The following is a 24,932-nucleotide window of genomic DNA, read 5'->3' as shown; positions in this document are numbered from 1 at the left end:
AGAATTTTCTTCAACTACAGAGACTTCAGCTGCTTCATCGTTACCAGAATTCACTTCAACTACATCACTGTCTTGAGATACTTCCTCATTAGCACTGGCATCGGGTGCATATTCATCATTTTCAGTTTCTGTTATGCTTACAACCACATCAGCGTCTTCTAGGGCGTCTTGTAGTTCCAAGTCTTCATTAAAATTTTCTGCATGAACCAAGCTATCACTTAGTTTTTCCAATACTGTGTAATCATCATTTTCAGCAGCGACAACTTCTGCCGCCCTTTCTAAAGCTGCAGAGTCAGTTTCCGGCAAAGTCATGCCACTGGCAAATCCAGCCAGGACCTAAATATGGTTATCATTTTAGTATAAAAAAAAAAAAAAAAACTTTTTTCTTTTTTATTTAAAATTATTCTGCATACATACCAACACAAATATTAAATTATTCCACTTCATTGTTAACACCGTTCACGTTGTACCGCTGTCGTTCGTATACTTATAAGATTAAATGCTACTTGATTGCAATTTATAGTGAAAAAATAACTATTTCTATTTTACATCTGCCGTTAAAATGAATACGAGAGGCAGCAAAACAACAAAAACAACTTTATCTTATTTAAATATTAAAACGATAACCAAATCATTACAATTATTTTCCGTTCATAAAAATGATCTGCGTAAATCTTGCACACATCAACACATACATACTTGTGCATGTAAATCTAGCAAAACATGAGCGATTGTTATCAGAAATTTTACTTAAATCTACTTAGATTTTTATAACATTTCCGTTTAACTTTTTAGATATTCGATGATGACATCATACAGAAAAAGAAGGCCGCCACCACCACGTCGAATCGTGTTTCAGTCGACATCTCGGCCTCGTTGGTGGCACATTCCTGGCTGTTTACTTTCTTGAAAAGGCTGCATTTCAAACAGATCATCTCCTTAATCCCATTGCTGAATCGCATCCGGTCAAGATATACGATTTCACAAGGCTGGTTACCTTCAAAAAAAAACTTTGATGCACGGAATTGATAAAATTGAAAAATCATGCTACATCTAGTAGGTCGAAGAGGTAAAACAGGCAAAAAGCCACGAAATAGACTTATACGATTCAAATTTATGCCACGTAACTTTTATATCAAAACATTAGCGATTAGATCTTTTGGATTAGATCTTAAAGGCTTCAAACTTCTGAGAATCCTTAGATGCTTGATCCAAATACGGTAAGATCGATTTCTTTGTCAATTTATTGTTTTGATCCAATGTTGACCATGAAATATAGAAAATTAAACCTTTTTAACCCGTAAAGATCACTTTCCATAATAGCAGTTATATGCGACGAATCAAATTTTTGTCAAACTATTTTTAGCCAGCGACTTTTGTCAAGCAATTATGAAAATTGCAATACTTTTTCCATATGACGACATTTCAAAATGAGCCGTTACAGGAAAAGTGGTCAGGGAAATAGACCGATCCGAGCCATTTTCAATATCATTCTTGCTTAGGTTAAGTCACGTACCAAATGTACCGAATTTCCTTAAAATCTCTCAAAAATTGCAACCTGTAGCTTGAACACAAATTTACATGGACAGGTATCAGACGGACAGGGAAGCTTAGTACAATTCAGAAAATGATTCTTGATCGATCAATATAATAGAAGGTCAAGCGTTTCTGAGTGCGCCAAACTCTGTTCCACAAACCAGATATAGATAGTGGAACGAAAGCACACGAGGAAAATACGGAAAAAGGTGCCCAGAGTACAGTGTCAGTAGAAAAGGAAATGTAACATGTGTGAAGCAACCAAAAGTCTTGTTTTTCTCGTACTCTCGTAGACTCGTGAAAGTTAAAGAAGTAAAAAAGGGAAAAATAAATTACGGAAAGGGAGAAAGGGCAATAAGATAAAATTGTACTCCGAATACAAGATCTGCAGGAAATGGCACTTTTATCCGCCTAAATTACCCTAAATTTTTTCATTTCGTACGTACAACCACAAGTAAGGGGGGCGTTATGTTCGATTCGCTTTGAATCTTAATCTTGAGAATAATGTTCACAACTTATCGTTCTGATGTTTAAGCAATATTTGCAGACCGCATGGACGACAAGCGGATATGATTAAACAGAATCACAATTTTACGCTGATCAAGATATGATTTTTCGCTTCTCGCTTTTCGCTACTCAGACACATAGTATCTTTCCGAAGCGCTTAAGTTAGGCGCGTTTATTTTCATCTAGAAACTGCGTAGTCGATTCAGATCGATGTCCCCCGAACGTTTTTTTATGTTCCCAGAATAAGCGGAGGGGAGATGAAATCAAATCGTTTCCCGCGGTGAGAAGTTGCACAACCCTGATGTATACATAATGCCGATGAATACCGTTATGCAAACCACACATACATAACTGCCTCAAATAATATTTCTCTTTAATTAAACTAAGTCAACGAAAGCAATTCATAAAATACCGCACGACTGTAATGGAAGCAAAACATAATTTTACTACAGACTCTTCAAAAAGTTATAAGAATCCTCCCACAGCATCTAGGCAACGGTTGCGAATATTCACTTTCTTAATTCTTAATAATTTATTATCGAATCTATTTATTATGAAATTCCAAGATTCTACGATGAGAGTTTTTTTTCTTTTTGCGCCTTTCGAAAGAGCTGATAACGTTGAGTCTGCCGTCGCCACTACCAGTGTCACTCTACCACACTCTGGTTTAATCAATTCCTTTATTAATCGATTTTTCTGCTGCATTCGGGGCTGCGATCGTAACCCGACACCTTGCCCATAGGCGCATACATAGCGAACAGACGTGTGCTAAATGGATTCCGTCATCGTCTACTACGCAACAATATTTATGTACTTTATAGGATCTCTAACGCATATTCCAGCGGCTTAGAAATTTTAGTTTGATGTATTATATAATTTTTGTGATGTATATATATATATATATTAATAAGAAATCGGAAGGGGAGCCTTTTACCCGCTGATCAATTGTTCAACTATAATGATGACGATCTTTATTAATCATAGTAGGTCTTGTATACCAAAACTGATTGACAATAAAAAATTATATACTTAATCTATTTCCAAATGGCGTTGATCTACTTGCGGACGGATAGAATTGCATTGCGCAGAAATGCCGCCCGCCATATAGAGGCGATAGACCAAGCAATTTATATGAATTAGAATTCGTTCAGTTCAAGGTTTACGGATAATCATCTAAAATACGTAAGAAATAATAAATGAATTTTGTAATAATATTCATTAGAGATATTAGCACTTTTATTGAGGAGAAGAAAACAAATATCAGGAGTAAGGAGCCTTAAAATGATTACAATTACCATGTGTAATATTTGACTTTCTAAGCCGCTTTCAACGAAATCTTCATAATTGATTAACAAAGACAATTAAATACACGTTTATCGTTTGGGAAATTTACGTTGCGTGTGTTACGGGATAAAATATTTATAAAATAATAAAATCACTTGAAAACAAAAAAATCTGCCCCACAGAAAGTAGATATAACCGCTAATAAATTATAGTAATACCTACAGATATGTATGTATAGCGCAAGTTAAGTATAGCTCGTGATCGAATTGATACTGGGCTCTATTCCATTACTAGTACAATTCAAAAATATAATCGAAATGTTTACAAATTAAATAAAATAATTTTAAAAATTATTGTTAAAAAGAGGTAAAGACATCCTAATGAATCACGATGACTTTTTAAAATAAAATTTTATGTGAGGAGTGGTTGAAAAAGTGATCCGATTCAAGCCATTTTTAATAGCGTTCGTCCTTGGGCCTAAAACACATTAATGTAACAACAAATTTCATCGAAAAGTTTCAAAAATTCGTGGCCTGCAGATTGAACACAAGCAAACAAGACAGATAGACGATCAGACGGACGGACAAGCTTGGATTGATTTAGAATAATTTTCTAAATTGATCGGTGTAGTAAAAATTGAATCTATGTCAAGCCCTCCTGCATGCTGCATACATCCACACAAACTTAATATACAACTTGTACAACAACAAGTAATGGGCGGTATAGTCATATTCTGCGAAACCTAAATCGAATGCTCCTATAAATCCACTTCCACTTTATGCAAAATGCTTTTTAAGTAGATTTTTACTTTTTTTCAGTTTGGCAAAATATAAAAATCAAAGGCAATTAGATATGTGATAGATATGGATAGTCTAACAATTCATAGTTCAATTCTAACAATCTAGATTGATCGAATCGAATCGAATCAAATTGAATCTCGAGTCGAAGCGATGATCGAACGCTTTAAGTTGCTAAAATGCTTTAAATGCAATCATGCATTTTTTCCCAACTAACGGAATAATAACGGGATTAGAACTTGAACGGCTTTTTATTAAAGTAAAAGAGACGATGCTCATTTCCGTCCACTTTAAAAGCAGGGATTAGCCGTCAAAGATACGTTTGCTAGACGTTTTCCACGTCCGTAAAATCGTCAATTGTTTTGTAATCCTTCTGACATTTTCATGATAATTGCGGGATTTTATATTGATATTAGAAATATTAGGATCAAAATGGGAAGTGAACAATATAGTGTTAAACTCTTCCACTTCTTTGATATTCCTCCGGATATGGGAGCGAACTTAAAGATCGCAAGAACAATTCGTTCTAGTTTCCTGACAAAGCACTTTATATGACGGTTCAAATTTATAGTGCATCGCTCGTCCATCTTTCTAACATGTTGGACCAATAAAGTGCAATAACTGAACATAATAATCACGACGAAGCTTTCATCATAGCTCTTAGCCCAGATTCTTTTCGCGTGACGAGTCTCTCCGACATCGTTTACCATCAGCTGTCTTAGCCCAGGGGATGTTTTACACCAGACACCAGAAACGTTTAAACTATGTCTCAGATTTCTGCCACGTGGAGCAGAATGCCCTTACACGGCAGCTCATCCATCGTGCAGTATATCTTGCAGTAAGACTGGGTGCTGTTCGTAACTTTTTCGTTTTCCTTTCTGCAGTAATAGCTTTTAAGCGTAAAGCTTGTTGATAGTCGTTACGGATCATTTGGATAGACCTATCAATTTTAGAACAAAATAATGAACAAAAACTTTGACTTAATCGTAACTTACATTACATTTGTGCAACTGGTAAAAATAACATAATTCATAATACTTTACGCACTCAAATAGCGATCCATTATATTAGAGCATAGACGTAGCGTACTAATAAAACATCGATTTCAAAAAATCGTATCGGGTATGATGAAGCGGAAGATCTTTTTATTATTTATTTATTGGATAAAAAATATTATGAAAATAAATTAAAGAATGAACTATAAATATATTTGAAGAGAGAAAAGAAAGAATGAATGTATGAATGAATGAATGCATTGCTAAAGCGGCAATCTCCTCCGCCAGATATAATCAAAACCCGATAACGCTTATCAAAACCTTCTCATATAAATAACGTTGTTGATATTTTTTTCCCTATCTTTCTCACTTTCTCGTTCTCTCTCTTTCTTTCTTTCTCCCTTTCGCTCAATCATTCTCTCAAGCACATGCTAAAGCTAACGATTCTTTCGAATTGTGTAAGGTAGTTTATGAGCAGTTGCATTTCAAAATCAAGTGTTCGGGTGGAGAGTTAATACGGCACTAAAGCGGTCAACCAATCCCGCTTAAGCTCAATCCAGATGGAAGGCTCTTCTTATTCGTATTCTGCAAATAATATCTACAGAGGGGAAACACGCGATCCCTTGCAACGTAACGTTTTAGAGAGCACATCTCTATTAACTGGCTCAAGTGGCGGTAGCGGCACAGTAGTCGGTGCCACCGGCGGTGTACGACGTCCTGTTACAGCAACAGTAGCTACCGCCGGCGTACAACGTAGACGAGTGATTAAGAAGCACATACAGCAGAAGTATATGTTGTGTGGTTTTGTAATACATGTGTGTATACAGATTGAAGAAACATTCATTCATACATGACATGAAAAATATTTAACTCATTATTAACGAAATATTTGAATTAAGGGTGTATGAGTGTAATGTTTGTGTTGATAACGAAAGAAAACAATTGTAAGCAGCAGCATACGTTAGCGTATGTAAAACTTATATATATATATATATATATATATATATATATATATATATATATATTGTTTATCAAAATAGAATCTACCACTACCGCTATCACTATCACTATCACTGCCACTACCACTGCGCCATGCGCCCTCTACAATGTTATTCTTTAATTAAGGCGCGCTCTGTTCTTCTTCCTTCATTTCCTTTTAGGCTTTCCTAGCTACGCCTGCGTATTTGTACGGTAATGTCGTTGAATCCGATAAAGATCTGGTATTACGTATATGGCCGGCGATTGTTTATCAAGCTACCGGTCAGTTGTGCCGCAGCATATTGGAACGTCTAAACACCGAATATCACGGTCGCACAAGGGAGACTGTCAAATATCGTCACGTATTCCTATTGGCAACTTTAATCACTTGCTGTTCTTTAATGATTAGCGGCATATTCTTTTCATCAGCTTGGGTAACGGTAACGACAACTACACAGACTATAGCCATAGTATTCTATGGATTCTTCGCAGGTACATTAGCGGAAGTGAATAGAAATTTTCCGGTAAATTTATTTCAATTTTTCTCATTGCCCTTTCACGTTCTTTTAGGCATCGGCTCAAGTTTATTTATTTGGAAAACTCATGTTATATTAGAAGCTGTCCGCCCACGAGAGGATAAATTTGTACGCAAAACGATACATTTGTGCGGTGAAGCTTTCTGTCAATTGTTCCTTTCATTTGCATTCACAAATTTGCGTACCCTTTATGGTACGGCTCAATCTATTGTTTTGATGTCCGCCCTACTGGTGAATCTCATGCCCATAAGTCTCATTATTACACGTCATCGGGAGGGCGCTATTACTCAACGCATATCCGTTATAAAAGCGGAGCCATCGTTTACGCCATTACATCATCAATTGGGTAGATTTCCGAGCAGTTTAACTGATCAATTGGACGGCATAGAAATGCGTACATGGAGAAATCCCATAATTGAACATAATAATGTTACAGCAATTGCTTTGGCAGCAGCAGCTGTTGAAAATCGCCATTACATGTTACCCACAGATGAGATGGATGTAACTTTTATCAATCCAAACGGTGTGGAAATCATGGAAATAATACCTGAAGAAGATGAAAACCTATCGGTCATTCGTTCTAGTTCAGCTACCATAGAAAATTATGGTAGAAATAGTGTAGAAGCCTCACAATCAATGAATAAATCGGCATCGAACGGCTTACAGATGAGCAGGGACGCGATTATGATCCCTGGCTTTAGTAATTTAGTAAGTGTAAGATCGTTAAAACAAATTTTCAATTATTCACTGATCGCTATTATATATGTACATGTATAGGATAAATTACAACAATTTTCTCGTGATGTAACCACTCATTTATGGTCAAATCTTTTAGATAAAATAGTGGTGCCTTTACATAAAGCTTTACTAATACCGAAATTATATTCAACGACATTCCTTTTGTCTGCCGATATATTTTCTTATGTGATGTGCTTAACAGTTTTACCCGGACTGGCGGTTAGCCATCATGCGATTAAAAATGCCGAAATTCCATTTCTCTTCTCATTGCTGGCCTTTCCATGGATGTGTTTCTCATTGATGACACCGCGCTTCGGTAACAGCTTATATAAGCATAAATTTCAATGGCATACTTTGGGGTGCACATCCAAAGGCTTAGCTTTAATATGTAAGTAAATGCGCGATTACTATGCAAAATTAATTAAAGTTAAATTTAAAATTTTTATTTTCAAGTTATTAGTTTTTCTACTTCAAAACTACTATTAAGCGTTTCGGCAGCATTGCTGGGATTCGGGCAGTCGGTCACACTGTTTCTTCAAGACTGGGTATTACAGATGAGTATGCCTCACTCGCAATGGTGTGCAATACGTTTTCCGGTTCATTTTACTAACGGTTTATTGATTCTGGTATGGGGTACTTTGGCTCATTGGGTCGTAGTAAATTTATCCTTTCAAGCTAGTGTAGGCTTAGCAGCAGCTCTTTACGCAATCAGCATAATATTATGGAATTTAATATTTATATGCTTTAATTGTAAAAATCTTACCAAAAATTCATCTTAGTGCGAATTTACGCCAGTATGCTGCTAAGCTAAATTCTTGTTTTATTTCTAAATACATATATATTAACATATTTTATATTATATAAGAAATTAATTTTTGGTTTTTGTGAGCCACTTTTTTCTATACCCTATACCACTCGTGGTACAAAGGTGCGGATATGTACAATAGTTAAAAGAACTTGAGATAATAGCAATCGATTGGGAATCATTTGCTGAATCGATCTAAGCTTGTCTGTCCGTCTAACGTTTGTTATCCATCAATACAATTTTTGTGTTAATTTGCACGAACGCTACTGAAGGTGGTTCGGATCGGCCCACTTTTTCAACCCCTTTTTCAAAATAAGGCAAAGAGTTGCAGTTTTCGCCGAATAAGGCAATTGCAACATTATAAATTGATTATAGGGAGCCATTTTTTGAACCTCTGGCCTAACTTGCAATTCTTCTTAATGAAAATTCGTTCACAATACTAACTTGACAGTAAAAAGTAACCCTACTGAGTTTGGAGCAGGAAGGTCTATTTTATGAATCTCTACCCATATATGGTTTCTAACGGAAAACAAGATTTTATATGCTAAAAATGCCTTATTTTTAATATTTTATGATGAAAATTGCTCCCTATTAAATCAACTATAGGGAATTTGGATGATATAGATTGTATTTTGTAAACCGCATTATATATAGAGGCGCTTACGACAGCAAATCCTTCAACGGCGATTAAGCTTATTTAGGGGACGAAAGCGCAACTGGAAAAGTAAATGAAATTTACTAAATTTAGATCACGTAGACGTTTAAGTATCCGCCAATATGAGACCTTTAATGAAAATTATGCATTTACATAAAAGTAATGTATAATTTTCGGTGTATTGTTAATTAAGCGAAGTGTTGTAGGGTGTCTGATAATCGACCTTGCACTTGACTATAGCATGTTGGTTGTTTGTTTTAAAATGTCAATTTCAATTGCTTTGCTTTTGGCATATATTACTTATGATATATGTCTTAAGCAGCTGGAACGAAAAATTTCAATTATCGAATGCAAAGCATTGTTGTCTAAGTAAGCCTTATTTTAAGCATTTTGGTTGAGGAATTAAAAAGAACTTAACGTTGCAATGCGATCCTAGAATTGTTATTTTTCAGCAAGGCTATGGTTCACGTTTTAACGCGCTACATAAGTGGGAAGTGAACAAAAATAGATAAGCGGAGTGTGAAAGCCGCTCGGTTTGCATCGACGTATTTATTTAATACCTCAAGTCTATTCATTAAACGTACAAAAATTTGGTGCAAATGCTTAGAATTTGAAATCCTTTCAAATTACTTTAGCCTCATCAATGTTTTGCGAATGTTTTTTGTTCGTAGGAAAATACGTACATCCTCTTATGTCTTAAAACGATCGGACACTTTTTGTAATTTGTAGTCCTTTTACTTGAAGCTACCGCGAAACAGTTTACATTTGTGATCACAAAATAATTAAAAACAAGAATTTTGTTTTACATTTAAATCGACGACTATGTGTATGTGTTACATATATCTAATGAAAACAATTCTGCATCTGTTGAAAAAGCATGTTTTTCGTGCTTTGCTTACTGTACGTAAACAAACGTAAAAAAATGAAAGCACCGAATATATAAAAATGCAGAAAACTTAGCAATTATTTTGGCAAATATGCATTGTGCGAACTTCTACATCATATATCATCATCACATTTATTCGTTTTATTCAGCGTCTATTTGTTTGAAGGACGACTAACTATTACCAGTAACTGTGGCCATTGCATAATTGCGCCTTTTTTTTTTTAATATACACACATGCTTGCTTACGCGCATATATATACTTTGTTTCTTTCCACACTAATAACAACCACGAAACAAAGAAATCATTTTCAAACAAGTGATATAACATAAAATTCCCTATTAAAGTGTGATTGCCAGAAACCTATCAACCCTAGTTTTTATTATGCAGTGTTGGTTAAAATAGCAACAAATTTTTTACCTATAAGCCGTGAAAAATTTATGAAAAGGTTTATCAATAATCTTAGACTTAGGAGTTAGAAAATGAACAAAAAATTTTCACGAAATTATGTTACAGCAAGATGGCCTTTTAAATAATCTATTTATAAAATTATATCTAAAGCTTAAGTCAAATGGAAAAGCTTTTAATTTAATTTCCTGGAAAAGTTTTCACTGAAGCGCTTTAATGTTCAGTTTTTAATATTGAAATTTCTTGTTAATGAACAAAAATTTCTTTTGCAATTTATTTAGTTTTTACTAATTGTAATAAAAACCCATAACTTTTTCAAACTTGGAGAATTTTTTGCCCAAGCTAGGTACAATTCGTTTCATACTACACAAAGAGTTTGTCAGTATTTTTTCGGGCGTAATCCCTAAAATGTATTTAGAAATTTATTAGAAAATACCTTGAAATGGACAGTATAAAACTTCTGGTTGGTTAAAGAAACAATATTGTGTTTTTAGTTAATTGGAGTGAGATAGAAGTTATACAATTGACATCTAAATAATTTTCCAATTCATTACAGGGTTGCATGTCCATTTTTATTCCTAAAGATTATCTTATAAGCTAATAAAAATATCTATTGCGCATTTTTGCAAATCAAGCGTAAATAAATTAAAATGAATGTTTATTCGCTGCATTCTGCATCATTATCGTACACGATACAATTTTGCTTATTTTAAGAGGTTTCTCATTCATTTTAATCAAATAAAAATTTTCATTGACGCTTACAAACAATTTAATTGATAAGAGTTGCAAGAAATAAGTATTAAGAAAAGCAACCTTGTTCATGCTGAATACCTCACATTATAGAAGCGGAATTGCGGCCTTTTTTCTTTTTTACCGAAAAAAAAATCTTGCAAGTTATTCTGCAAAAGTGATTTTTGTGAAACGAAAAATTTTTAAGCAAAAAATCTTCAGATTGTTAAAACAATAAAATTTAAAATTTCAAGCAGATTTTAAGTAAGTATTAATTTTTTTTTTTTGGCTTTGAAAAAACAAACAAATTTTGCAAGAGACGCCGGAGTGTGTTCATCACCACCACTACCATTATTGCTAACACATACGCACTACGGGGTACACGAAGAAAAGAAAGTAGAATTCACAAAAAAAAAAGAAAAGAAAAAGGAAGTAGCGTTGTTTGAAGAAACATAAAAAACGAAATCAAAATTCAACATTTTGTCAGTTTGTCGATGGCGGAGCAGGCGTCAAGAGCCGCCTTCACCCAGCTGCATTGATGATGTACATTGAAAACACGGCTCTAGACGATAACCTACATCACATACTTAACGATCGGGTTCCAAGCTCTAGAAGTCCCAATTCCACAGAGACAGAAGCCGAGTCTGCATTGATTACTCATGTGCGTGAAAACAACGAAACAGAAGGAGCTATCGAACCAGATGCAGGAGAGGAGGTCGATTGCAGTCACTTTTTCATTGAATTAGCAGATAATATAAGTACTGATTCGGACGTAGTGGTAGAAAAAGAAAACTCCCAAGAACCACAAGACGAAACCGAAGAAGAAGAATTTGAATATATACTAACTCGTGTTCCTAAACGGCGGACGGGCGCATCGACACAATCCGAGGGACAACAAAATCAAGAACAGCATTTGCTTGATTGTAGATTGGTAAGGTTTAGTTATTAGAAAGTTTAAAAATTTATATTGCAAATCTTCGGTTGGCTTTTAGCGTAACCTTTCCTTAGTTGGAACTGAAGATAAAGTCAAAAAAACCGACGGATCAGCACCCACAGCAATATCTACAGAGAGGTTTAATATACGATTGCTGAATCACTGCGCACATCCGGAAGTACGCACCCTCCGTACGAAAAAAGACTTCGAGTCTCCGCAGTATTTTCTGCAATCAGGGCAAAACGGAGTGTTGCAAGTAAATCACTATAATCGTTTCAACGAGTACGAAGGCGATCGCGATTGTTCAGATATAGAGACTTTTGAAGAAGTGTCTAACTACAATCCGGGCCAGCCAAATAATTGTTCGCGCAAACCAGACGCTTCCTCGATGGGGTTCGACATATTAAACAAGTTACGCCAGTTATTGAATTTCAATACCAGTTCCACCCATCAGTCATCAACCCAAGAAACCAAACGTAAGAGAAGGTGAGTTTGTTAAAACAGTACTTTTCTTTTATTATTATCAAAGAGATAAAAGAGCGAAGTTGAAGTGGCTCTCAATATAAAACCTCTGCAATCGTTTTTTGACTTTTTTCATTTTACATGACGACATTAGTTATATGCTTGATTGCAGATCTGAGAATTGGTCGGGGGAGACGTCTGGTCTTCATCAGATAAAATACCGAAAAGTGGAAAATCGTTTCCCCAAATTTATCAGCCAAATTCAGGAAGACGATGACTTTCGTTTTTTGCCACCATCAAAATACGACAAACAGTTATTGCTTAATAGAACCGTAAGTGCTATCAGAAGCAAACGCAACATTTTGGAGATGTCGAACGGTCGTTCCTTAACTTCTATAGGTAAATATACCAAGTTTAACTTATATTGCTTATCTTCTTCTGATGATTATTTATAGATAAACCACCGTTAAGAAAATCAATTTTTTCTGCACCAGAAATTGATCAAAAATTGATTAAAAACACTACTTATGCCGATATCGAGTTCTCTGACGATGATGAAGATCCTATTGCAGTGAAAGATCTTGATGAAAAGCCATCTTGCAGCACTGCAAACAGATCTGCACCAAAGGTGTATAACATTCCCATAAATCATCGCAATGAGGAGCGACTTAAGTTCCAGGCAAAACTAGCGCACTCTGCACCGTACGATTGGCGCACAGAAAAAGCTTTGGTACCGAAATTGTTGCCTGCCAATCATATGAGTTATGCAGACGTATGTCGTCAACAAGTACGCGGCAACATGTTAGGTCGCCGAGCTAATGGAAGCAGCATTTGTTCTTCAGAAGCCTCAACATCTAGCTCAGTTCGTGTTTTAAATGGCTTAAATCATATTCCCACCACTCCCTGGCCATCCAATTATCGTTCTATTTTGACTCAGGAAAGAGAAAATGAGGAACGCGAAAAATATAAGCAGCTCTTGGAGCAGGTAATGCCCTCCATGTATGATACAGGAGCTCCTGAAACTAAGTCCAACAATCACATTGATCCAAGACGTAAAAGATCGGCTATGCTAGTTGCTACTGCAAATTCTTCAACACGTAGTTCGCCGAGTGCTAATAGACGACCGTTGGGCCTTCCATCTATGAACTTCAGGCGTCCCCAACTTTCGTCGACTATTAATTTAGATGATGACGACGATGACGATGAACTTACTTTGGCTGGAGTGTCAAACAACAGAAATTCGGTGGCAAATAAAATTAAAGCTAAGGTGTCTACAGTCATTATAGACGACGTCAGCGATATTATAGACTTAGGTAACGATGATCGTCACACCCTATCGGCTCGTACCAACATTAAACAGCAAGATAAACCGAATTACCTGGATATTTGTAAAGGATATAAAGAGAAACCGAAGAACACTGATTTGTAAGTTTTTTTTAGATTTTATATTATGACCACACGTGGATATTTACCAATAATTTCATTTTGATATGCATGCGCTAGGCCGTTTGTGGAGCCAGTTAATACTTTGCGAGAGCAATTGAATGCTTCACCTAAATTCAAAGACAATTGGCTTGAAAATTTTAAATCGAAATGGTCTCTGCGGCGGAAGAGTCGACTCAGTGAAGTTCAACAAACTAATACTATGTGAGTTGAAATATTTTTACATTTTCTACCATATAAAAGAATCTATTTGGTATTGATTTTGACTGTAGGGTAGAAAAATTCTCTGCAGCGCGACGTGCTGCTGAAGCTGAAATACAAGAACGTTTACGTACATTTCAAATTGTTGATCCTGAGCTATTGGTAATAGATGATTTCGAAGAACCCGTCGCCGAATCGGAGCTCATAGAATTAACACAGGAGCACAACACTCGCGTTAATGCCGCTATATGTGGTCCAACGGATCAGGTTTAAAGAAAAAAACCACCATAAGTATTGCGTGTGTGCTTACGTAAATTATGCTTTCCTTTTTAGGTGTTGGTGTCGAAATTCAACCTAAATATAACCAGACGTGACATACACACTTTGTGCGGTCATAATTGGCTTAACGATGAGGTTATCAATTTCTATATGAATCTTCTCACCGATCGCGGCGAAAAGAAGAGCAAATCAAATGGTCTACCTACCGTATATGCGATGAACACTTTCTTTATACCACGTTTAATGCAAGCTGGCTACGGTGGCGTTAAACGTTGGACGCGTAAAGTGGACATTTTTACCAAGGATATATTGCCAGTTCCAGTTCACGTTGGCGGCGTTCATTGGTGTATGGCCATTATTCATTTGAAAAATCGCACTATTAAATACTACGATTCAATGGGGACTCCTAATCCGAACGTACTAAAAGCTCTTGAGCAATATCTGAAAGATGAATCGATGGATAAACGCAAACAACCATTTGACACCAGTCAATTTTTAATTGAGTCTGTACCAGACGTACCACGCCAAATGAATGGTAGCGATTGCGGCGTCTTTAGCTGCATGTTTGCGGAGTATGTAACGCGTAATAAAGAGATCACCTTTTCACAACAAAATATGGAGTATTTTCGGCAAAAGATGATTCTTGAAATTGTTCAAGGAGAGTTGCTGCAGTAAAGTCCGTTTGGATTGCTTCGCTAACTTTAACTTCTCGGTATATTAATTTGTATTTAATTCTTTAAATTGGGAATTTTTAAAAATTTTTTTAAAAGATTAAGCTACGTTGACCTCTCGCCACTAGTATCTGCCAAACTACATCTGTCGTAATTACTTGTTTTTTTTTTTTTTTTTTTCTCTTGCTTTGAGTTTAAGGTTTTTATATGCGGACTTTCGGGTTTCTGCCATTAAAAGAATTCCAAAAATTGTATAACAATGAAGAACAAAATATGTTTCAATTGAACGCGGCACCTTATCACGGAGCAACCAGGACTTTGAGATAACTCCTTTTTTCCGTTTTTATCGTTTGCACAAAAAGTAAGTGATCCAAAGTCAAAAAAAAAAAAAAAAAAAAAAAAAATAGATAAACAATAACAACAACAACCATATAACAGAGCTAAATTCGACAAAACACCGTCTCTTCAAACAAAAAGGAAAAAAAATCAACAAAAATACAACAAAATTATAAAACGATTATAATGCAAAAAAAAATTTCTTATAAAAGAGCTTTCTTATTTGCTGCACTGCAACTTAAGAACGATCAAATTTGTGAATTCAAAAAATTGATAAACATTAAAATTAAAAAGAATAAAAAGAGAGAAAAAAAAAAAAAATAAAATTAATATATATATTAAAATGTTTGCATTCCTTGTTCAAGGCAATGCGTTAAATTTAAGCTTGTGTAGATGTTTAAGTTTGGAAACAAAAACCCTTTAACTCCGGGTTATCTATAAAAATTTATCATAATATAACATTCATGATCTTATACATACAAGCATACATACATACATACATACATACATACATACATACATACACCTAACTGGAATGATATTTAAAATCTATATATATATATATTTTTTTTTTGTTTTAATTTTGTCATCAAAATAATATAATTTTTGAAAATATTGCTATACTCTCTGTGGATCCCGATCAAAATCATATAAATAAATGTATGGCGAAATTGTCCCTCAAATAAGTTTCGACAGTTTTTTGATTATCTGACGCGCTTGATATCCGAGGGCCGTATGATATCCAGTTAGTTACTTTAGTTGTTTGCCTCCGATAGACCTCCTAATATATTTTTTATTTATGGAAGAGAGGTGCGGAGGTTGTGTGCCATTATAGTATAAGACAGAGCGGGCAGATAGATTGCAGAATTGAGTTTATTCGGTTACTGTCAGTCTCTGCTTATATATGAATGAATGTTAATTTGACTCCGATTTTCCGAGAGCTGCTGCTGCTGCTGCTGTTGCTGCTGCTAACATCAGCACAATCAGCATAAAGTAAACTCGAATTGTCGCATTACGTAAAGAAAAAGTGAGAGACTAGTTGATGGTTACTACTGCCTTTACCATAAAGTTGAATTGTCCCAAGGCTGAGTTTAATCTTCGTAATGATATGATGGGCCGGTAACGGTAACATTTGATTCATTATAAGCATGACATCCTTTCTAAGAATATTTTGCAGTTCTTATAGGTGTTTCCAAGAATTTTTCATCACCGACATGTCCTGACGTCCAAAGATTTTTAACGGGAAACAATGTGAACCGTATAGATATTTACAATTCTTCTTAATAGTATCGAGCGCAGTCATATTTTATATTTATATATTCTACTACGATTATTGAATATTTCGAAGGCTTTTTTACCTAAGACTTTTCATTTGCCATCTCTTTTGCACTTTTGTTGGTTACTACTACTCAAAGAAAAAGAAAGCAGATTCTTAAAGGCAACCTCCGACGAGCCGAAACGTGATAAGGTCTACACTTTTTTTATGGATGACAAAAGCAATTTCCGGTGTTTTCAAAAACATTCGTATTTATCTCATTCACGGAAGGCAAAAAAAAAAAAAAAAGCTAAGAATCTCTGCAATTGCTAGCGATATACATATCAGAGAAATATATCATGTTATCATCTTTGAGTCAAAAGACCTTACTTATCTTTAAATCTCTTGGGCAATGATTTTGTTACAAGTATGAATGCGCAAATAAACTTAAACATAATTTTTTCCTTCACCTAATTCACTCATCCTTTAACGGTGAGGATCGAAAACTATCTAACTATAGATTTGAAGACTTTTTAAGAATAAAATTAAAAGGTCTACATCATTTTAATGAACCAAACTATCAAGAAAAAAAAATTTTTTTTTTTTCCATTTTTCTTCAAATTATAGAAACTTTTGCCCATTCTAGGTTTATCTTAAAAAACATTTAAATAAAGTGAGCAATGCGATTACAAAGAAGGAATCTATATAAACTTTAAAAATAATTTATTGCGAATTGGGCGCAGCGAGCTGGGATAAAAGACCTACCTACACAGACATTTCTATCCAAAATGCAATCAACGAAACCGTAAAAGTTTTTATAAAGGAGACACTACTACTATTAACTTTTGGATAAATTAAATATGAATTTTTTAATTTTAGTGGCACTTCTCTCATATTATTGCGGTAAATAATCTGCTAATAGATGAAGAAACAAAGGAACAGAATCGGCTAAAGGCTTGGCTGTAACACTGTCATCTTGCCTGACTGTTTCCTTAACCTGCGTGCAGTCAGCTCATTAAACGTGCAGCCAAGTCGAGACTATAAATATAAATAAATTTGGAATAAACGAACATTTATCGGTAAATTAACGCGTCCATCGCGGATATCGGATAATTTATAAGGATTTATAAAGCGTACCTCGTATCGTTTGCATAATTTTTGAATTTTTGAGTAAATCATTGTTTTCGATTAAAGACATATAGAGACGACAATGACGATTGCTCCGAGAAAGGAAGCTTTTTGAAGATATTCTCCAGTACAAACCGAACAAATAGTTGACTCTCCCCTGCGATTGGTTGATTCTGCTAAACAATCAATAAATTGGGCCAGTGACTGTTTTTCAATATCACAGGGAAAGTAGAATTTTCTTTGTTAAAATTTAATTTTTCTTATTATATCGCATAATTAGCAAAATAAAATCCGGAAAGGTGTCGATTTTTTCCACTTGGAATTACGTTTCATGTTGAATGTAAAACATTTAGAAATTGAAATTTTTGGAAAAGACTTTTCACATTCATCAATTTTTCCTTATCACCAGTTGTTCGATAACTGAGAAAGGAATAATCTTCGCACAGAAGATGTCCAGCAATTTGATAAATTGTCGCACTGAAGAATATCTTAAGTTCCAGAGTGAGAAACGCATATTTACAAGGGCAATCGTCGTCCCACGATTTCGTCAAATCCAGTCCACTTCGTTTAAAACTTCAAGCAATTCAATTTATTCGCGCATGCAGACGCTGCAAATGGGTCGTATCTACCAGAAATGTATTTAAGTTTAAGTTCTTTTCTTTTTTTTTTTTTTATTAGGTCATAGGATGACCAATTTTAAAATGAGGAAAAATCCATGCTGCAGAATACTGTATTCTTGATAATAATTATACATTGCTCTGTTTAATCCGTCGATGAAGAAATTTGTCCAGCCCTAGTCTCCAGTTTGCATTTGGCTTATGAAAATTACTTAAAGGGTAACTTGTTGCTTGCTTATCATTTAAGATATTTAAATATATATAGCGCCGATGGTGTTTTGGCCGTGACGATGACGAAGACACTTTTGCTGATGTTAAATTCATTTTTGGTAAAATTGTATATGTCACCCCGTCCAGCGTAAAAATTGCCGAGTTGTGACCAGGGATTGTTAACATATCCTTAACGAAGGCATCCATTCTGTACGCGTCCAAGGCTGTATGTCATCGCAGTTAGGGTGACTTCGACGTCATGTAAAGAAATTGTTCATTTCGTATATGATAGTCAAGTTATTTGATTCTTTCTGCTTTTTTACTGCGATCGGAGAAAAGATTTATTGAGAAAGAAGATGAACCGACCAGCCTGCATCTTTACAACCGAAGCAAAAATAAATTGAAGAAATTTTGTAACTTTCTCAACTTTATGTTACGCCCATATTGCGGATAATAGTAATAATATGTTCGTTTGTTAGGCCTTTGCGAGAAGAACTCGATGCTTCACAATAATTTAACACAACAACACTAGAACAAAAAATTTGAAAATTTGAGAACGCGCTGGATGAAGTGGCGGAAGAGTCAATCTCGTAAAGTTCACGATGATAACGCAATGTCAGCGTGCTGTCAGTTAGGAACGTTGTACTTTTAATTCTTCAAATGGTTCATTCCAAACTAATCATGATCCTTCCGAAGAGTGGTTTGCCGTAACGGATTTCATGCAGTGAACCTTAAGCACATTAATGTCACTATAATCGTTGCAGGTAGTATATAGTATAGTTTCAGTATCAAAATTCCATATGGATACAGCCGTGATACAGAAACGTGATACGCATATTTAATGTGGCCATGATTGGGTCAACGATGAGGCTATCAATTTTTGCAAGAATCTTCTCTTGCCGAGTTTGATGACAACATGGAAAGAACAATTTAAACGATTAGTCTATCGTATATGCTGTGAACGTTATCTTTATATCACGTCTCACTTACCGCCGGTCACAGATGATGTTAAGCACTATGCGTATAGAGTGATCATTTTTAATTATGGGTTCTTTACTATGCATATTGCATTCTAGCAACTATTGGTGGCTATCGTTCGTTCGACTAATCGCAATATTGAACGCTGTGACGACTCGATGCTGCGGCGACTTCTATATAGATAAATAGAAATATTAATGGTATTTATACAAAAATTTAAATTTCTTAATTACTTATTCGAAGCACTACGTTAGACATAAGTTTGTGTAATTGATCAAACTTGGAGACAACACTCTGGAGATTACATATAAAAGTAAACTTCAGTATTATATATATAATTTTTTGTGTAAGCATACATACGCTTATAGCAAGATGATCTTTCAAAGTAATTTAAGGAAATTAGCATAACTTTCGAAAAGATTGATGGTCCGTTTCAAATTCCTATCTGGATTATATGATAGCTGAAGACCATTGATGTATTAGCTTAAGAGGATGCCGGTCCCGGCATCTGCTGCAAAGACAGCTATTTCATATATGGTAGAGGAATGTTACCTGATTAGGACTCTATAAGATGGTAATAATAATAGTCCCGTTGTTCTCATAGTTCACGATACATTTTTTTTGTTTTGCTTTAGGTAAGAGCAGGGCGTCTTTCTCTCATGAGTGCCTTAGTTATATAGACGCTCTCGTAAATCTGTCTATAATGAATAAAATAACTGCGTTAGGTATAATGTAGAAAAGAATACGGTAACTAGTAGGAATTACACTTGTATTTCATAGTAAACGGTCGTTGGCTTGCTGACAACTCAATACTAAGACACAATATGATTTTTGTCCTATTGGCGTCATTATATGTTTAATCGCGAAAAGAATATGCAATACTATTATTGATGTCATTCTACATTTATTCATACAGTTAGTTATACAGACAGAGTAGCGTTGCAATGCAACCCCCTAATACAGTGTATACTTATTAACTGGGTCTTACGTATCTATAAGTGTAAATATATTGTGGACAAAAAAATATGAAAATAATGAATGAATGAGACCTATGTAGATAGTAAGCAAGCGAATGTTTCTCTGCACCCCCTTCTATGGGAATGCAAAAGAAATTAAAGAATATGCAGGAGCCAAGCATTAAATGCCCTACACCACTTCGGCTAATACATTTCTTTATATATTTTGGTGATAAAACACAAAACATTATACTTTGTATCCATGGGAAGATCTTATAACGGACGACAATGATCAAAGATTAATTTGTTGGTCAGATGTCTTATTGTTCTTCATCTATCTAATTATTTACAAAATTACTAAAAATTCGACATTTTGTCATATGAAGATGTGCTTGTCATTAAATAAAAATAAAATAAAATAACGAGCCGATAGCCTGTGTTGCTAGTGCTCAATGTCTTTTTTTTAGTCTAAGAATTCAATTCATTAGTCTAAAATTAAAATAATAATAATAATAATAATAATAATAATAAATAAAAATAAAAAAAAAAATTATAAATCAATTTAATCAAAATTTAGTATAGTTAATTTTCATGTCAAATAACGATTTTGGGCCAATTTTCATCATAAAATATTAACCTTTAAACATGTTTTCATACGAAGGCTTACTTTTCGGGAAAGAAAAAATCTTAGTGTATCAAATTTCATTAAAATATCTCGAAAATTGCGAGAAAAAAAATAGAATCATACGCATACGCAAATATTTCAATTATAGTCCCTATACATTCTATACATCCACGAATATATTTTTTTGTTTTAATCTGAAAACACAAAGGAACAGTGCACGAATATCTGCAATTGATATTTGACAGTTGAATCGATAGAAAGCCATGAATATGGCGCAAAAATTGAAGTTTTTAAGCAGTTCAAGCATGAAAACTTAGGCATGTGTGGTATGAACAAATGAAACGAAAACGGTGTAGAGGAAGAACTAAAGGCGATTTAATTCACATTTATAACTTCTCAAACTTTATATCCCTAATACGTAATCTTCGCTACGTTATATGATTTGAAAAATTGAATTTGTTTTTTTTTTCTTATTGTTACTTATATTGTTTGTTTACAGTTACATCGATTCGCTTATTTTTATTACTCAATCGATATGGCAAGGCAGGTGAGTGCGCTGTTCGCTGCTGATCGCAAACACAATAAAGACGCGTTCGCTTATTAGGTATATTTGGCCGTAAAATAGTTAACTTGGTGAAAAGTTACGCCCGCCTGCTTTTTACAATTTTATTTGGGAAGTAAAAGTAAATCGATTGAGTAGCTAAAACTAAAAAAGGTCAACATAAATGGAAAAAGACCAATATATGAAAATTGATAATAAGAAAATTAATGTAAAAAATAAATAAGCTTTTTAATTGAGAAGCAAAGATTTAAAACAAGGAGTGGCAGAGTAAGCAAAGGATGTCGACTAACACATCGAGAGTCGTGGGTTCAAATCTCAAATGCGGTAGAGTTTTTCAATACGCCCCATAGTTTGGTTGCTAGCGTCTTAAGACTTCTGATAATAATAATTAAATAATTATAATAATTAAAAAATGTTAATGTTAAAACTTCCAAGATACTGCATGAATGAATTCACAAGCTATATATCGTCGTCAATTTCAGCCAAACGTAGGCTTTTCAGCATACTCACGCCATTATTTCAATATCAAAAATTCATTTTGATGTTTGTGTATGCACTGCGATTTTTTAGATATTTCCAATTGATAAAAAAGATATTTCCGATGCAAATAATAAAGCAAGATTCAGTAATTGCATGAGTAGTAATTCCTAATAAATGTGAACTGAAGAATTTCGCTACAGATTTTAACAATATTGCATAGATGCGATAAAGGGTAAAACACATAAATTTTGCTCGGTTTTTTTTTTTAAACAGATTTTTTCTTTGAAAATTTTTAATCTGGTAATACTTGTTTTTTTAGCTGCGCTTGCTTATTTTTGAAAAAGAAAATGGACGTCTTTTATGAGTAAAGAGGCATGTTTGAATAAATATATTTGTGATATAAATTAGAAAAGATACCGTCATGTTAGTGCAAATATGAAAATGAATTATATATGTATAAATTACATGAAAATATAGAATCAAAGTTTGATTTGTCATTGTCTCGACTTCGTATTATAATGTACAGGATATACAGTGTTGCCACTGAATTATGATTTTCATTTCATCTTATTATAATGCTTAAGACTTCCAATCAAAGCTACGTTATTTCGCTTTTCGGATTAATAAGTCGGAAACGGAAATACATTGAGAAGCTGTGTTACCATATCATTAAATAACACATATAGTTTGAGAAGAAAAACTAAAAAAATCTAGATAAATGTAAACAACAAATATAAACAAAAAATCATGATAAGAAAGTTAATTTAAAAGTGAATTCGATTTTTGACTGATTAATGAAATAAAGAATAAAGTAAAATGACTTCAAAAGACTCCACTGACGCAGTAAAACAAAGCAAAAAAAAAATCGCTTAAATTTATGAATTTGACAAATAAATTTAAAATTGGAAATAAAATGCGTTTATTGCTTTTCATGTTTCCATATGTGATTCTTTTCCAGATGTTTTTTATTTTGTCAATTTTTTTGTAATTTTCCTCAACAATATATACAGCATTGATTTTCTCTTGGTGTAAACATATGATAAGCAGTGAATTCGTTCAACTGCTGTATTTAAATTACTGCCTCTGGCCACACCACTGCCGGATAAGTTACTTGCTGTTTATTAAAGCAAATCTGTAACAATAATTTTCATTCATGCATTCTCGCTTATGAGCAAAGTAAGTTTTACGCTCAAAAATTAGATTTCATATTTTCACCAATGTTTTAGAGCATCCGTATGAAATGTGAAGCAAAGTAAATTTTACTCAGAGCCTCTTAATTCTTATTATTATTATAAATTTAGCCAGAGAATAAAATTCTAAGACTAGCATCTAAGGCTTTCGGCTTTATTAAAAACCGCACTTGAGATTTGAACGCGCGACCATTGATAATTGCTAGTCGAGACTCTTGCCTACTCGACCACTCAGGCAGATCGGAGTCTCTTAATCTTGTGTGGTTGTGTTGTAAATCTGGCACCGTGGCCGTGTGTATTTTGCTGTTACATATTGTTCACATGTATTTGTTGCTACTTCGGTTATTTTTCATAATTTTTATATTATTTATTATTATTACTTTTTAAAATCTTTAAATAATAAATTTGCTTTTTTACATTAAATTAAATGTATTTAAATTAAATTATTTGAATTCTTTAAAGAACTTACTTATCATATTTGGTTGAAAGTTTAAAAGATGACAAGGATATATAACGTACTTGAATTCATTCTCTCATCAAATTTGCTTAAACTTGTGATATTTGTGTTATAAATACAATGAAAAAACTTCACAGTAAACATTTTTTATATTTAAAATTTCTCTTTTTTTTTCATACATATTTTTGGATTGTTATTACTTGTTTTATACTCTGGGTGTTATGGTATCTCTTGTCCTATTGTGCCGTCGGGATATATGTATTAAATTTCGCATTCCTCTTGGCGACGAGTAATAATTATCAATTTATCTCCCATTTTATAATTTAATGGATTGTTCTTTAAAAGTGCATTCCCAGCTAATCTTTCTTTAGCTAATTGCACAATTGCTATACATTTTTGCTCCTATTAATTGGAATTAAAAGAACAGTCACATTCATCATTGACATTGGAGGAGCAAAAGGCAAATTATTGTCCGCTGGAGTGGAGGTACATGCGGCATCTGTAGCCAATATAATGTTGCCACCGGTATAATTTATATATTGTTTTAAAAAGTGCTTAACTCGTACATAGTGGTTTTTATTACCATTTGAAACCTTTAATGTGGTTAACCAATCTTGCTATTTATTTGGAGAAATTTTAAACACAAACCTTTCTTCAACGGATTTATCTCTTCATATTTGCAAATCTGCACTATACGCTCTCTTATATACACGACTACGAATATAAGAAGAATTAAAAGTTGTAAGAAAGATAAACAAATGATCATAAAAGTTTTTAAAAGGAAAAGAATAAAAGATTTCAATTTTCACTCTTTTTCGTTATGAATAATAAAAATTGTTTTTTACTTAGAAATATTGAAATCACTGATTGAAAATCACACCTATTAAAAAATAATAAAAAAAAGAAAATAAACATATGTTTAAGAATCAGGTGTTTCAGTTCTAGAATTACAGATGTGTTTTATGTCTTCTTCTTCTTGTGCTAGTCAACAAACCAACCAACGAAGATTTTATTGCCATCTCTGTGTTTTTTATCAAATAAAAAGAAACGAAAGAAAAAAATAATTGTGAACAACGGATGGCGTTAACGTTATTGTATAAGTATGCATTTTATAAACAGTTTGTTTCTTGTTGTTGTCTTGATCACATGTCATATTTCAAATCGGTGAAAGCGGCAAAATAAGAATCTTGTTAACAATAAATTTTGTTAAATAAATTTATAAATTTTAATTAATTTATATACAAATTGGAAGTTACAGTTAATTAAAAAATATAAAAACATAAATAAAGAAGAAAA

General features: G+C 33.8%; 3 protein-coding genes and 1 long non-coding RNA gene across 5 annotated transcripts in view; 2 read left to right on the top strand and 2 right to left on the bottom strand.

Moving 5' to 3' along the window:
• Window positions 1-525, bottom strand: part of LOC119633642 (auxilin-like protein 1) — a 1,613-nt gene extending 1,088 nt beyond the window's left edge. Inside the window, exons 1-2 of the mRNA XM_038027288.1 lie at window positions 418-525; window positions 1-336 (exon numbers count right to left, since the gene is read on the bottom strand). Coding sequence (XP_037883216.1) covers window positions 1-336; window positions 418-447 — 366 coding nt within the window. The 5' untranslated portion in view covers window positions 448-525. The remainder of the gene's footprint in view (window positions 337-417) is intronic.
• Window positions 526-1,202: 677 nt separating this feature from the next.
• Window positions 1,203-8,173, top strand: LOC119633633. Its single transcript, XM_038027277.1, has 6 exons — window positions 1,203-1,220; window positions 5,557-5,934; window positions 6,280-6,589; window positions 6,668-7,341; window positions 7,411-7,759; window positions 7,825-8,173. The coding sequence occupies exons 2-6, from the start codon at window positions 5,680-5,682 to the stop codon at window positions 8,148-8,150; spliced, it is 1,914 nt and encodes a 637-aa protein (XP_037883205.1). The 5' UTR covers window positions 1,203-1,220; window positions 5,557-5,679; the 3' UTR covers window positions 8,151-8,173.
• A 2,754-nt stretch (window positions 8,174-10,927) lies between these two features.
• On the top strand, window positions 10,928-15,312 carry LOC119639145 (sentrin-specific protease 1). Of its 2 annotated transcripts, none has more exons than XM_038036381.1 (7): window positions 10,928-11,783; window positions 11,845-12,272; window positions 12,403-12,647; window positions 12,704-13,673; window positions 13,752-13,895; window positions 13,964-14,159; window positions 14,226-15,312. In XM_038036381.1, the coding sequence occupies exons 1-7, from the start codon at window positions 11,391-11,393 to the stop codon at window positions 14,844-14,846; spliced, it is 2,997 nt and encodes a 998-aa protein (XP_037892309.1). In that variant the 5' UTR covers window positions 10,928-11,390; the 3' UTR covers window positions 14,847-15,312. The 2 variants fall into 2 exon arrangements, with proteins under 2 accessions (XP_037892309.1, XP_037892318.1); XM_038036390.1 differs by having other exon boundaries at window positions 10,929-11,783; window positions 12,421-12,647.
• A 1,842-nt stretch (window positions 15,313-17,154) lies between these two features.
• LOC119644612 lies at window positions 17,155-24,415 on the bottom strand. The gene is made up of 5 exons (XR_005248543.1): window positions 23,649-24,415; window positions 19,727-20,064; window positions 19,600-19,660; window positions 19,379-19,539; window positions 17,155-19,278 (listed from the first exon to the last, which is right to left on the bottom strand). It is a non-coding gene; the product is annotated as an uncharacterized LOC119644612 (long non-coding RNA).
• Between the last annotated feature and the right edge of the window lie 517 nt (window positions 24,416-24,932).

The sequence above is a fragment of the Glossina fuscipes genome, unplaced genomic scaffold, assembly GCF_014805625.2.
Source record: "Glossina fuscipes isolate IAEA_lab_2018 unplaced genomic scaffold, Yale_Gfus_2 0, whole genome shotgun sequence".
Classification (NCBI taxonomy): domain Eukaryota; kingdom Metazoa; phylum Arthropoda; class Insecta; order Diptera; family Glossinidae; genus Glossina; species Glossina fuscipes.
Note: the sequence above shows the minus strand (reverse complement) of the source record. Positions and strands in the feature narration are given on the sequence as shown.

Excerpts from the sequence above, each read along its gene's own strand:
- LOC119639145 (XM_038036381.1), top strand. The coding sequence starts at position 11,391 with ATGATGTACATTGAAAACACGGCTCTAGACGATAACCTACATCACATA. Across the intron at positions 11,784-11,844 it reads ATTTGCTTGATTGTAGATTG|CGTAACCTTTCCTTAGTTGG; the intron begins GTAAGGTTTAGT and ends GTTGGCTTTTAG. Across the intron at positions 13,674-13,751 it reads AAACCGAAGAACACTGATTT|GCCGTTTGTGGAGCCAGTTA; the intron begins GTAAGTTTTTTT and ends TGCATGCGCTAG.
- LOC119633633 (XM_038027277.1), top strand. The coding sequence starts at position 5,680 with ATGGAAGGCTCTTCTTATTCGTATTCTGCAAATAATATCTACAGAGGG. Across the intron at positions 6,590-6,667 it reads ATTCTATGGATTCTTCGCAG|GCATCGGCTCAAGTTTATTT; the intron begins GTACATTAGCGG and ends ACGTTCTTTTAG. Across the intron at positions 7,342-7,410 it reads TCCCTGGCTTTAGTAATTTA|GATAAATTACAACAATTTTC; the intron begins GTAAGTGTAAGA and ends GTACATGTATAG.